At 42.9% G+C, this 12,622-nt stretch overlaps 1 protein-coding gene across 2 annotated transcripts in view; it reads right to left on the reverse strand.

The window, feature by feature from the left end:
- trrap (transformation/transcription domain-associated protein) overlaps nt 1–12,622 on the reverse strand; it is a 55,642-nt gene that overhangs the window by 41,057 nt on the left and 1,963 nt on the right. For both annotated transcript variants that reach the window (XM_058062240.2, XM_058062239.2), the window contains exons 6-30: nt 12,467–12,571; nt 12,231–12,314; nt 11,956–12,012; nt 11,747–11,872; nt 11,311–11,388; nt 10,654–10,742; nt 10,034–10,130; nt 9,577–9,715; nt 9,229–9,307; nt 8,143–8,377; nt 7,723–8,059; nt 7,562–7,659; nt 7,220–7,414; nt 6,251–6,442; nt 6,014–6,179; nt 5,670–5,926; nt 5,256–5,456; nt 4,340–4,491; nt 2,556–2,755; nt 1,977–2,194; nt 1,695–1,892; nt 1,359–1,619; nt 1,122–1,283; nt 901–997; nt 694–815 (exon numbers count right to left, since the gene is read on the reverse strand). In XM_058062240.2, coding sequence (XP_057918223.2) covers nt 694–815; nt 901–997; nt 1,122–1,283; nt 1,359–1,619; nt 1,695–1,892; nt 1,977–2,194; nt 2,556–2,755; nt 4,340–4,491; nt 5,256–5,456; nt 5,670–5,926; nt 6,014–6,179; nt 6,251–6,442; nt 7,220–7,414; nt 7,562–7,659; nt 7,723–8,059; nt 8,143–8,377; nt 9,229–9,307; nt 9,577–9,715; nt 10,034–10,130; nt 10,654–10,742; nt 11,311–11,388; nt 11,747–11,872; nt 11,956–12,012; nt 12,231–12,314; nt 12,467–12,571 — 3,945 coding nt within the window. The remainder of the gene's footprint in view (nt 1–693; nt 816–900; nt 998–1,121; nt 1,284–1,358; nt 1,620–1,694; nt 1,893–1,976; nt 2,195–2,555; nt 2,756–4,339; nt 4,492–5,255; nt 5,457–5,669; nt 5,927–6,013; nt 6,180–6,250; nt 6,443–7,219; nt 7,415–7,561; nt 7,660–7,722; nt 8,060–8,142; nt 8,378–9,228; nt 9,308–9,576; nt 9,716–10,033; nt 10,131–10,653; nt 10,743–11,310; nt 11,389–11,746; nt 11,873–11,955; nt 12,013–12,230; nt 12,315–12,466; nt 12,572–12,622) is intronic.

A 12,622-nucleotide genomic window follows, 5' to 3' on the forward strand; every position in this document is an offset into this window, starting at 1 on the left:
AAATTCTCACTACACGTTGCATATCTCTTGAGACAAAGGGCCACTCAAATGAGGGCAGGGTCAGTAGTGAACAAGCACACGGGGCAACACAGTTTATACACACACACACACACACACACAAGGCAAGATGTATAGAAGCCACAGTCATTTTCCTCTCGGTAGAGAGAACAAACACCCCATCCTGCATCGATCGGGCCACAGCACTGCTCATTAGCGCTATCTGGGCAAAGATGAAAGAAAGAGTGGAAGGAGCGGAAAAGAAAAAAAATCATGGTATAAAGAGTGATGGTGGTGAAGAAAGAAAATGAAGGGCACGGAAATGGAAGGAGAAAGGGGACAAAGAGCATCTGGGGTGGATGGATTGGGGGCTTTATGGTATGGATCCATTGATAAATAAGGGCATGACTGGTTCACTCAGTGTGGTAGGGAAGAAAGATTCATATGATGACAAGTGGATTCAAAAACAGCATGAAAAGGAAAGAATTAATGACATCTGCAATGGAAAATGACAAGAGAAAAAGAACACTGAACCTACTTTGTATTAAAACAAAAAGTATGACTTACAACTTTAATTCCAGTTGAGAGGCTGTGAAATTTCAAGGTTTTTACTCGATATTCAATATAGCTGAATGACTAAAAGACCTTGAAATGCTGACAAATGACGCTGGAAAAAATAAAAGATGTTGTACTCGCCTTCCTCATGCATGCCTCTCCTGCTTCCTGGAGCTCATTGTTGGTAGAGTTGAGGGCCTTGAACAGGGCAGCAATGATCTTTTCTCTGGACTGTGGTAAGTAGTTGCAGGCCGCCAAGGCATCTAAGTAGTGTCGGGTGACAAAAACACATTGTAAGAGATGAAGCGGATGATATCAGACAGTATTGGTTGAGTTGGGCTGACTCACTGAGAGCAGCAATGCGGAGGGGCACCAGAGAGGGGAGGCTCTTGTAACATGGCAGCTTCATGAGTGCAGCATCTTCTGCCTCACACAAGTTAAGCAGCTGAAAATAAGACAGAGAAGCGTGATTATTATATGTGCATATGAAAGCTACCCAATATAAAATGCCCCAGCTGCAACAAATGACATGCAAGAATGTCTCACAGAAGAGATGTAGTGCAACGTACCTCTGTATAAAAGACCTTGTGCTCCATGACATTGAGGTCCATCGTGAAAAGGCGGGGCTGTAGGGTGGTACAGAAAGTATTACCCTCCATCAGGCCAATCTGGGCATTTGCAGGTTGGTGGCGAAGCAGATGTTTCTTGGGAGGAACCATGTCTTGCAAAACCTGACGAGAAACACCAACAAAGAGCAATCAACTCATGTAAATTACAAGTCGTGGTTTGTCATTTCTCTTTTTTACCTCCTTATGAGGCTCCATTATGACGGTGACGCTCTTGCCGGTCACCTGTGCAAGCACTTGCAGGGAGTGCATGGCCTGCTTTCGGACAGTGGAATTGGGCGAGGTCACCTCTCGAACGAGGTCATGTGTTACCATGTGGAAAGATTTGTCTTGGGCAGCCTGAAGTTCTTCACTTTTTTCTTCATCCTTCAGTGGGGTGGCGCAGCGCACCAGCAACTGCTCCAGGGTGGTTTTGGCCATAGCTACGGCTCCATTTGATACCTAAAGGACATTCAGAACTTACTGCCAGGTGATGCACTGCATACTTAATCATCATTAATTAATTATTCTGCTAACCTCTCCTGTGAGGTCCATCATGACAAACAGCAAGGCCTTGAGAAAGGTGAGCTGGTTTTGTAGGACCCAGATGAGAGGCCATCTCTCCATTAGGAATTTGATGGACACCACGCCACCAAGCTTGGCATACCAAGCCTGCTCATAACAACAGGCGCACAGACGCTCCACGATGTAGGAGAACAAGGGCAGCTGACATGCCTGTCGGTGGTGGAAAAGGCAAGGATGATTGGAACTTTAACGCAAAAGGTTTCCTGGTCCGATACAAATCAGACACACACTTACCCGCTCCTTGGAGCCGAGGATGATGCTGGCCACATCAAAAATGACAGCCAAGGACACTTCTCCGATCTTACAGAGTTCCTTCTCCTCGTAAGCCATGCATATGGCGATGGCGTCAATCAGAACGAGTGGATCCATGCCCTTTGACCCATTCTCTTCACTGTGGAACATGGCTGTGCTGGGCTGGCTACCAAGCTGGTAGCAAGGTAGCACGAACGGACCTAGAGGAATCCCAAAATACATTTGAAATCTTCATATGAATTTCATGAATAAACGTAAGTATTTGAACATGCATACAAGTTACAATGGAATCAATGTGCAGGTCCACATGTCCAAAAGGAGTGAGAGTCGATTTTTCCCTCAATCATAATAAATGGATAAATAGATAGAAATAAATAAATAACATTTGTAAATTGATGTTTGGGTCAGTTGTTGAAAACTGGAACTACTTTAGTTGTTAGTTGACTGGAATGATAAGTTACTGATGAACGTAAGCAGTTCTATCCATTCTCTACTGCTTATCCTTAGTAGGGTCGCGGATGAGTGTAAATAAAATAAAATAAATAAATAACAAAGCTTTACCACACTGCTGAGCCACGGCGACCATGGTGTAGTGGCGAATCAAGCTGGCTACGAAAGGTAGAGCGCTGGGCCTCAGGTCTTTTATTACAGCCGACATGAAGGCTCCGGTCAGCGCCTGTTCAAAAGTCCTGCGGGCAGGCGTGTCCTGTGCCTTGTAGCGATGAGAGATGATAACATTGGGGATCCACTTCTCTGCGAAACTGGAGGGAATGAAAACACAATGAATTAGCGGCTATGAAATTAAGGAACAGCAACGGTAAACAATGTTCTTCATTCACATCTTGTACCTCTAGACACTTGCTCAGGGGTGGAATATGTAATATTATTAAGCCTTTCACAACTGAATGATGATTTTGGGATACCTCTGTTGCTCCGTGAGTACACTGCAATTACAGCAGCTTGTTTTTGTTGAAATATAACAGTAATAATAATTCAGCAGAACCTTGGTTAGCATCATTAATCTGTTCCAGAAGGTTGGACTCTAACCAAATACTCTAATTATGTTTCCCATAAGAAATAAGTCCAATTAACAACTTCCAGACACTCCAAAATATTAACATAAAAGACTTCTTTATAGTTTCACAATTATAGTTTTACATAGATAAAACAATTGGGACTGCATATAAATGCCAAATTTAGGGAATAAATGAACATTAAAGGCCACTTTTACCTTGATTGAAGAATTGATTGTCCACAAAGACGGCTAGGAGGAAGCGAGATCCAGACGGACAAAACCTTCTTGTTTTTCTTTTCATCATTTTCATTTCATTTTTCTTCTCTTTATCAAAATGCTGGCACTCGTAACTTTCTTTAGCTTGATTTTGTGTGTTAATTGGTAAAGAACTACACTAACCAAGGTTCCACTGCATAAGCAAACGGCATCTTCTAAAGAGGGCTTTTGATGCACGCTTTGTACTTTATGTTTGCTCTTCTGCACCTCTGCTGGTGTCCCCTGTTGGTATTTATTATTTACAACGACTGAAGGCAACTGGGCCACTGTGTTATTGAGCAGCTGTGTTCTCCATGCTTGAGCCCGTGTTTTATATTGCCACACGACCGGAGAAGACGGATGGCTTCATCTAATTATTGCCATTTAAAAGGCTGCTCTTTGGGAGAGGGGGAGAGGCGAGTGTGAGGACAGCATGGACGGTGAACGTCATAGTGGAGTGTGGCATGGATGTCAGCATGTCACAGCAATTGACCTTCTGTCGCTCACAGGCCTTCCATGAGCAGCTATATTTAAAGTGATCAAACCATGGAGGAAGAGCGTGATGAAAGCATAAATGAAGGGAGAAGTAAAGACAGAGTGACGCCACAAATCACGACGTCTGACAGAGGAGGCAGCGGGAGCAGCCCCCCCCGATCATAACTGACACACTTCATTACCCCTATAGAACCGTGCAGACAGGCACACTTGCTTGTGTGTGTGATGAAAGAAGAGTGAAAGGGGCCAGGGTGTCGTGTAAACAAAAGGAGCAAAGTCAATTAGCCTCTGCCCGGGATCAATGATAACCCACCCCCCACAGGAACACCACCACCCACTTCTTGTCTGTCGGTTCATAGCATGTTTTCTGGCTCAAAGTGAAGCCTGACAGTTGGGGGCCTCTTGGATGTAATTAGCAACAGAATTGATGAGACAGTGACTAAAGGAGGGCCATTTCAGCAAGTGATTACGCTTGAAAAGTAAGTGAGGTTTAAAGCAGCAACTCATACGCTTGTTACTTATTATCTAGAAAGCAGGTGCATGTTATGTACTGTCTTTTACAGCGATGACGGTTACTCACTTGGGATGGGAGAGAAGCTGGTACAAAGCGTGTTTGTTATCGTCTAGACTGGTCATGGCCACCAGGAAACATTTAATGACCTCCCATGCCTGTCGTCTGTAGTAAGGTTCTGTGGTGGCACTCTTCAGGCAATCCAGGGCCGTCTCTATGGCCTAGAATAGGATGCAGAACACACTAAGGATCAATAAAACATGTACACAACAGCACTTGATCTCAATAGGAAGTCTCAAGTTGCAAAATGGTAATATCTCCCAACACATCAATATGGGAAATGAATATCAATTTGAGAGCAATAGTTATAGAGCAATAATAGCTGGCCCAATAGCCAAAAAAACGAGCCAATTAATGCCATTCTAAACAAGGAGAAAGACTATCAGGCGTAAATGAGGACAGGACAGAACAGAATTGTAGGCCTATCAGTCTGCTACATTTTTATGCCAAAACTGGGACAAAGTCCTGTAGTCAAAAAAAGTGATAAAATTAAAAAGGTGAGTGAAAATTCAGTCAAGCATTTAAAAGGAAACAAAGTACACCTTGGAGAGATCTGCATTATATCGCCTTACCTTAAAACAATTTAAATGAGCTCACATCAATGTCATTTGATCTCTCTCTCTCTAACTTAATTGCAACTGAAACTCTGTGATGTGCAATTTAAACCTGGTGGTGTCCTCAACCTCTGCGAGCGGAATTTGCAGCAGGTGAGTGTATGTAGCCTGAGCCTCTAATGATCACCAGTGAGAGAAGCAGCCATTACTGAGAGAAAATAATCCTGTCATCGTGGACCACACTAGATTGATGATTACTGACTAGGGATGAAGGGGAGAAGCAAGAGGTGGCTTTAATTACCGGTAGCACACACAGAGCTACACACGAGAGTAAGAAACATTACAGTGAGGTAATGTCGATGTGCTCGTACCTTCTCCATTGGTAGCTGTATTGATGCTTTGCAGTCCGTAAACTCGGCCTTGATGCTGGGCCCTTGCACCTCAGTCACCACATAATGCAGCCTCTGAGACTCTTTCAGCATCTTCCTGTTGCTGCCGCCGAACTTTCCTAAGACTCGGTACGCTACATGGGAGATGGTCTCAGCCGGGTTACGGAGGGTACGCCACAAAGCCTGAAGCACAGGAGAACAAAGATTTGAGTAGAGGTAGAGAAAAACCGAAGAAGATGGCAGTCTATGCTTTTATTATCATACAAAAAAGTGAACATTTGTTTGCTTTCTTCAGATGTTACCATTAAATACTGACAGGCAGATACTGTATGCAGTATTAACAGGCAATGAAAGAAAAATCAACATGCATATGGACTAAATGGTTCAACTCCCTACCTGCATTAGCTCAGCCCTAACAGGCTGGATGTGGTCGTACAAAAAGTCCGGCTGCAGGTTGTCCACACACAGCTCCAGGGTGCGAAGGCCTTGGCTGACCAGAGTCTGAGAGCCGTTGAGGGCCGACACCAGAGGATCCATCAGCATGGGCAAGTATGGAAGCAAGGAGCTGAGACGCACCGGCACAGTCAAACACAACTCCACAAACAGGTCCTTCATGTGCTGTTTGTGGAGGCCACTCTGCAGCATGTTCAAACCTAATGGCATGGACATGCAGTGAGTCAGCAGTCAAATGTCCATCTGGTAGAAGAGACACCTACAAGTGAAGGAAATATCTATTGTACCTTGAAGAAGGTTAGGTAGAAGAGGCAGGAACTCTTGATAGAGCAGGTCATGGCTGCCCCCGCCGATGGAGCGGAAAAGAGCCCGCAAGAACAGGAAGTAGTTGTAGGGTTCCTTGGCAGACTGAGCCAGTTCCATTGAACTGTTCACTATCTTGTGGAGGTGTGGCTAAAGACGCAAACAGCGGTATTAGCCCCAAAATAAACAATAGATGCGTCTGGCCTAGCATGGAAACTCACCTTGAGCATCTGTTCGTTCTCAGCAGCAAAAAGCGATACCGATCCAAACACTAGTTTGAAGAGCTTGAGGTAGAGATTGGAGAGTTCCACATTGGAGCCCATCTCAGGAAGTCTTTCGAGAAGATACTCCACTAAGATGGTGGCAAATAGTGCTGATGTTGACAAGTTGGCCAAGAATGAGTTGGCTACAATCTGAGAAATTAAAAACGAGACAAATACAAGTCATTCATAAAAGGTTAAATAATACACACACACACACACACACACACACACACACTTGTGATCAAAAGTTTAAGACCAGTTGCAAAATTGCAATAATTTACATTTTATACTGTTGAATATGAAGGCAAAAGCACCCCAAATCATGGTGCCCCCCCCCCCTATCGTTCCATGTGGGAAAACATCTCAGTTGGGATCTCCTTGTCATGCTAGTAACATTGGAAGCCAACAGGTCCGTCATGGTTCCATTTCTTATCAGAGAATAAAACTTTCTTCCACCTTTAAATTTGGTGCTCTCATGCTAATTCCAAACGGGTGATTTTGTGGCATTGAAGGAGACCTTTGAAGTTTTTTGTTCTTGAAACCCTGACTTTATTAAACTGCACTCTGCGCCATTAACAGCCTTCATGGTCCCATGTCTTTACAAAACAGCCAATTGGCTCCTCTAGCTCAGGGCTGATTAATTTTTTGGATCTAACGCTCGATTGTCTTCCTGCACCCAACCTCAGATTTTACCCTTCTTTTCTGTTAAGCACTATGAATTACTGTGTGTATGAATTCTGCGCTATTAATAAACCTGCAATTTCGAAGCTCTGTTTAGAACCTCCTTAGGATCCAACAGAGCAAAAAGTAAATTCTTCCCATTTTTGAACTGGTTTTAACATTTTCATCAGATGTATATATATATATATATATATATATATATATATATATATATATATATATATTGGTTTTAGGTGCATGATGTACCTGTAATGCATAGTTCTTGGAGATCCTCTCCACCATGTATGGAACAGTAGTTTGAAAAATCTCCTTGAACGTAAGGGGATTCATCATTGTGAAGACCCCGGCAAAGTGCTCCAGAACCTCCTTCTCCTCCTTCATGCGTACAGTCTGGCAGTTGGCAACTCTTATGTAGGTCTGCTGGTTATTGGCAACCTGCACCTGGCGACAAGAGATGTCATCACTTGTCAAGGATCACAGCGGTACGTGTTTTTTCATGACGTAGATTTTACAGAAAATAAACACCTTCTCTTCGGCTCAATATTGTAATTAAAACAAAGTCAACTTTTCAAAGTTCTCTCGTAGTACCTGATAAATGTCCAAGGCCTGCATGGCATACTTGACCAACTTTATGTAGATCTGCGTCTCTTTTGGCTGCAGCTGCTTGTTAGGAATAAACTGAGCCTCTGTTAAAGAAAAGAATGATTATTCTCTATTCATGGATGTCCAGCATGCGTCTGTACGCTCACCTCCAGGGGCTTTGCAAGACGTGATGCCCCACGTGATGGTCTTCACCCCACACACCAGAGTCTTGACTAAGCTGCGGCAGTCTGACACCTGAAACGTCTGCTTGTCTTCTTTGTCACCTGGCCGGTCGAAGGGTGTTGAAGGAGGTTGAGGTGTACTAGGAACAGGGGTGGGAGGGGCAGGGGGTGGAATGGCCGGGGTGGTCGAGGGAGTGGGTGTGGCTGGCACCCCTGGTAAACCCCCTGGCTCCACCACGCCTATCTCTGACTGGGGTTTACACTTTTTGAAGATGGAGACAAGCTGGTAGCGCGCTATGGTGTGGAATTTTAGCACAAACACCTGATGGATAGAAAACAGCAGAAAAGAGCTCAATGTGTCTGCATCACTGTGCGAAAAGCAACTCTAGCTAAAACATTTTCTACCTCCAGCATCCTCATGAGAATGTCCCGCCCATTGCCATTCTCCTGCTCAGACTTTGAGCGAATGCAATCCACGAGGTTGAGCAACAGCTTGCAGGACATTGTCTGAATGTTGCTGGGAAGAGACTCATCATCGATGTTCTTGGCAAACAGCTGCACAGCTAAGGATAAATCCGTCAGGGGTAGATTCTGACGAACATGGTGGACCAGGTCTGCGAGTGTGCTGTAGGCCAAGGGTCTGACGAAGAGAGGAGGATAAGTGTTATCACATTATATTCAACCAAATACGAGGCAGTATTATTTCCCAAGAAAAGTCTGAAAAATACTATTTGTGTTATATTCTGGGTTCATCTATATACACAAATTAAAAGCTGATTTTTCCCCTACCAAGTAAGAGCTTTTCTTCCTGTCACTCACACATACAAAAAAAAAGTCACTCAAAGGACGGGAAGTTCAACAAACAACAAAGTTATGATCTCCAATTTAAGATAATGTTGATCAATGTTTTCTAATTGCAATGTATCAGTTAGGTAGGTAGAAGAGCAAGGTGCTAGGTCAATGACTGACACTGACAGACCCACTAGGACTCCACAGCTTTGTTTCCTATGCAGCGCTAATTTGAAATGACAGTTTTATCAGTGAAGTGGTGGGAGGGTGGCGGGTCAAAGAGGTTTGGAAATCGACCTGCAGGGAAATCTGCCCTCTGGAGATGTGGATGAACATGACAAGTTGTCAGAGAGATCTCGGATACGGTCAGCCTCCCTGAGAGGTGCCTAATTAACATGCAAACAGCCACCTGTCTGAGCAATCACCACCAATCGAGATGCCAGTGGCACTTGTGACACGCACACACAAGCCCAGAATGAGTCACACAATTGCCAAGACTGTGGAAAAAGATTAAGAAGTCAACAGTGATAGTAAAATATAGGATAATCTTTTGAATAATCACAAGAGGAGGTACAGCACCTCCCCTGGACATGGAAACACGGAACGTCACCCTGGAGCGAGGCCCGCGAAATTGTAGTTTTTTTATTACAACATCATTTCCTGCAAAGATGCACTACTTAGAATTTGGCACAATCAACTTACCGAAGAGTCTCCCGAGCAGTGTAGCCAGAGCCAATGAGGATGGACTCATCAAAAAGTTTATCCATGCAGGGTATAAACTCTGCAACACAAGAAGATACTGTACATTGTGACATTTTGAAAACAAATAGGCACTCGAGTTGGTTTGGAATGTTGCTCAATAATGCACTGAAACACATTGAATACATGTGGAAAAAACTTTTTTTGCAGGCAGCTTTAAATCAGAAGGAATACCTTTGTCTCCAATTAGCATTGAATCCAAGCATCGTCCAGGTATCATGCTACATAAAATGCATAATTTGCATATTGTGTATACAGTATGTGTGTGTGTGTGTGTGTGCGCAAACATACGGCTGCGTAGTTCAGTTGTGAGAATGTGCTTGGCCGCGATGAGCAGCTCCTTGCGGAGGTGAGCCGTCTCCGAGGGGCAGTTGGTGAGCAGCTGCAGCATGCCCTTCACCATCTGCTGGGAGTACTTTCCTACCAGGTCCTGAAGGGGACACACAAAGGAGCAGCGTAGGACTAAAAGCAACGCTCAGTGAAGGATGACAACCACCGGTCACCATTAGGGTTGCAATTAACGATTATTTGAATTACTTAGATTACTTAAATAAGTGTACAAACAAGCGTGTGAATAGGTCTGCTTTCATTCAGGATGTTTACATATTGAAATTCAAGAAAACAATTAATCGATTATTGAGTAATGAATTAACTAATGATTAATCAATGAATTGTTGTTTGTTTTCGACCATGTGGTTTAATGTTAGCTAATTTTGGGTGAAAATGAAAACTCATCAAACAGGTGTACCTGGTAGATTCGGATGATGTAAGCCAAAAATGAGAGCGTCTTGATCTGTGCAGCAATAAAGTCTGCATACAGCTCCTTATTATAAAGCTTGTGTTGCCTGCAAAAGAAACAAGAAAAAAAAAGGGGGCACACGAGTCATTTAGCCTCATCGACACAACGCCTGCAGTAGGTGACAATTAATGAAGGGTGAAATGTGGGTCTACATATGGGGATTCAATTCTACATGCATGGTTTGTTTATTTGTGTGGCAGCTGTTGGTGTGACTCACAAAGAAAGTTCCTCCACACCTGCCAGAGAATCCTGAGGTTTGTTTTTCCTTAATTAACTCTGCTCCATTTCCCCCCCGTCCTGAAAAGCTAATACAACCATCTTCCTACTCGCAAATTTCACCTCCCGCTAAGGCAATTTCTCCTATTTTAACTTCCCTAAATGGAACGTGACCATATTGAGCAACACCATCAGAAAAAGCAAAGCACTGCGATGAAGTCTGTGTGTGTGTGTGTGCGGAAGGGGGCTATTCTATTAAAAGCATGTCCAATCTCATTCGGAAAGGCCGTAAAAATGAAAATTAATTTAGTTAGTGGGGCTGGAAAATTTCTGTTTGAGCAAACGGATGTTACCTGGCCTGTGGAGACACCTGCAGCATGATAGTGCTCATGATGAGGGGCACAAACTCTGACACCACATTGTGAATATTCAGCTTGTAGAGCTGTAGAGACGGAAAAACAAAGAACCACTTCATTGCTACACACCCACATAATTACAGATAAGGTGTTTTCGTTCTCGGATCCAATATACGGTCATGTGCTTTTGGGGAGGATATGATTATATTTAAACAAGTCACACCTCTTCTGACTCCAATTACCCATAAAATGCAAATAAGACAATCAAGTTTGTCGAATAAATACCTTCAAAAAGTTGCAGTTTTACAGTTTATTTAAAAAGTATTCACAGCACCTCACTTTTTACCACATTTTGTGATGTGACAGCTTCATTCCAAATGGAATTAAATCATATATTTCCCTCCAAATTCTCCACAACACCCCATAATGACGACACTAAAAAGACGCATAAATAAGTATTCATAGCGTTAACATCATTCTTTACGCACCTTTTTAAGGGAACAAATTTGAATTTATTCCATTTTGGAATGAGGCTGTCACATAAAATGCAAAAAAAAGCGAAGCCCTGTGAATAATTCAACCTCATAAATCATATCTTATTTAATAGTGACACTTTTCCTGCTGTGTGGGAAGATGAGAGTACATTTCTCTCACCTGATACATCAGCACCACAATGAGTGGCAGCTCTGCCAGCACTTTGAGAGACAAAGAACCTCGTGGGATGATGGTGTGCTGGAGGCAGAAGCAAAGTGAAGAACAAGATTACTGCGTCTGATGATGCAGGCGCATTAGATGTACGCTTTTCTACGTTTCAATCCACATGAGCAAATTAGCCTGTAGGCCACTGCTTCAAGGAAAAAAAGGTAGGTTCTGCAATTTCAAACATTATATAATATTAAAAGAATTAATACAGGCTGAGCATGCATGGTGTAACAGTTAATGTAATTTTCCTCCTTGCTAATAAAATTAAAACTTAAAAAAAATGTCTATCAAAAGACAAAAACTGCCGATGACTATCATGGCGGTCTAATGTGGAGCACTGTCGCCATCTGGTGGTTACAAGCGGTAGACACTATAGAGTGTAACTTACCGTTCGGGTTTCACTGTCTTCCCTTTCCGGTGCCGTCTTTACCAACACAGAGGTGATCATCCCCACCATTTCTGGAGAGGGAACTGTGTTCTCGGCTATCACCTGGGGGTTCTCAAAGTACCTGGCCTAGTAAGCGCAGAAACACACAGTTAATAACATAAGAAGAGAAATGGACTGAAAAATGGATTGAAAAGCGAGCAGAAGCTTACAACAACTTTCGGGAGATCTTTGTAAATCTGCTTCACAAAGTCCAGAAAGTGATGAATCTAAAAAGATAGCATTGGATACATAATTAAATGTAATTACATTAAAAAACAAGGGTACAACATGAACAAAAATTACAGAAATAATAGACATTTGGTCAACCGCTTTTTAAAAAGATCCAGGAATTTACGTCAGTGCCAATTAATAAGACAATTATTTAGATGCAAATTTCATAGAATGATGGGATCAATAATAAGCAATCAGGCATCCAGAGACTTACCTCTTGTGAGATTGGGGGACGGAATTGCTTGTGCAGCTCAATGATAATGCGGAGGCATATTAGTACATTTTCCTCACTTTCAATCTGGAGGGGAGAGAAAAAAAAAAGTCAGTGTGAAACCCTCACCGCTAATAATTACAACATTGTCTTCATTTACTAAGCTTTAGAAGACGATGAGCTACTAATAAGCAATCACAACAAATCTAAGCTTTTTAAGGATCTACCAGGACTTGTACCTCCAGGAAGCGGAACATCACGGACAGGATGTGCTTGGTGTGCGGTCGAAGGTGCTCATTTGTGGGGATGCGGTGGATGATTTCCAGCACAAGCTTCCTCAATTGCTGCAACAATGGATGTCATTTCAGATCATATTAAAACAGCAAACATTTATT

The sequence above is a fragment of the Doryrhamphus excisus genome, linkage group LG2, assembly GCF_037039965.1.
Source record: "Doryrhamphus excisus strain RoL-2023G ecotype Guam linkage group LG2, RoL_Dexc_Guam_v1.1, whole genome shotgun sequence".
NCBI classification, from domain to species: Eukaryota; Metazoa; Chordata; class Actinopteri; order Syngnathiformes; family Syngnathidae; genus Doryrhamphus; species Doryrhamphus excisus.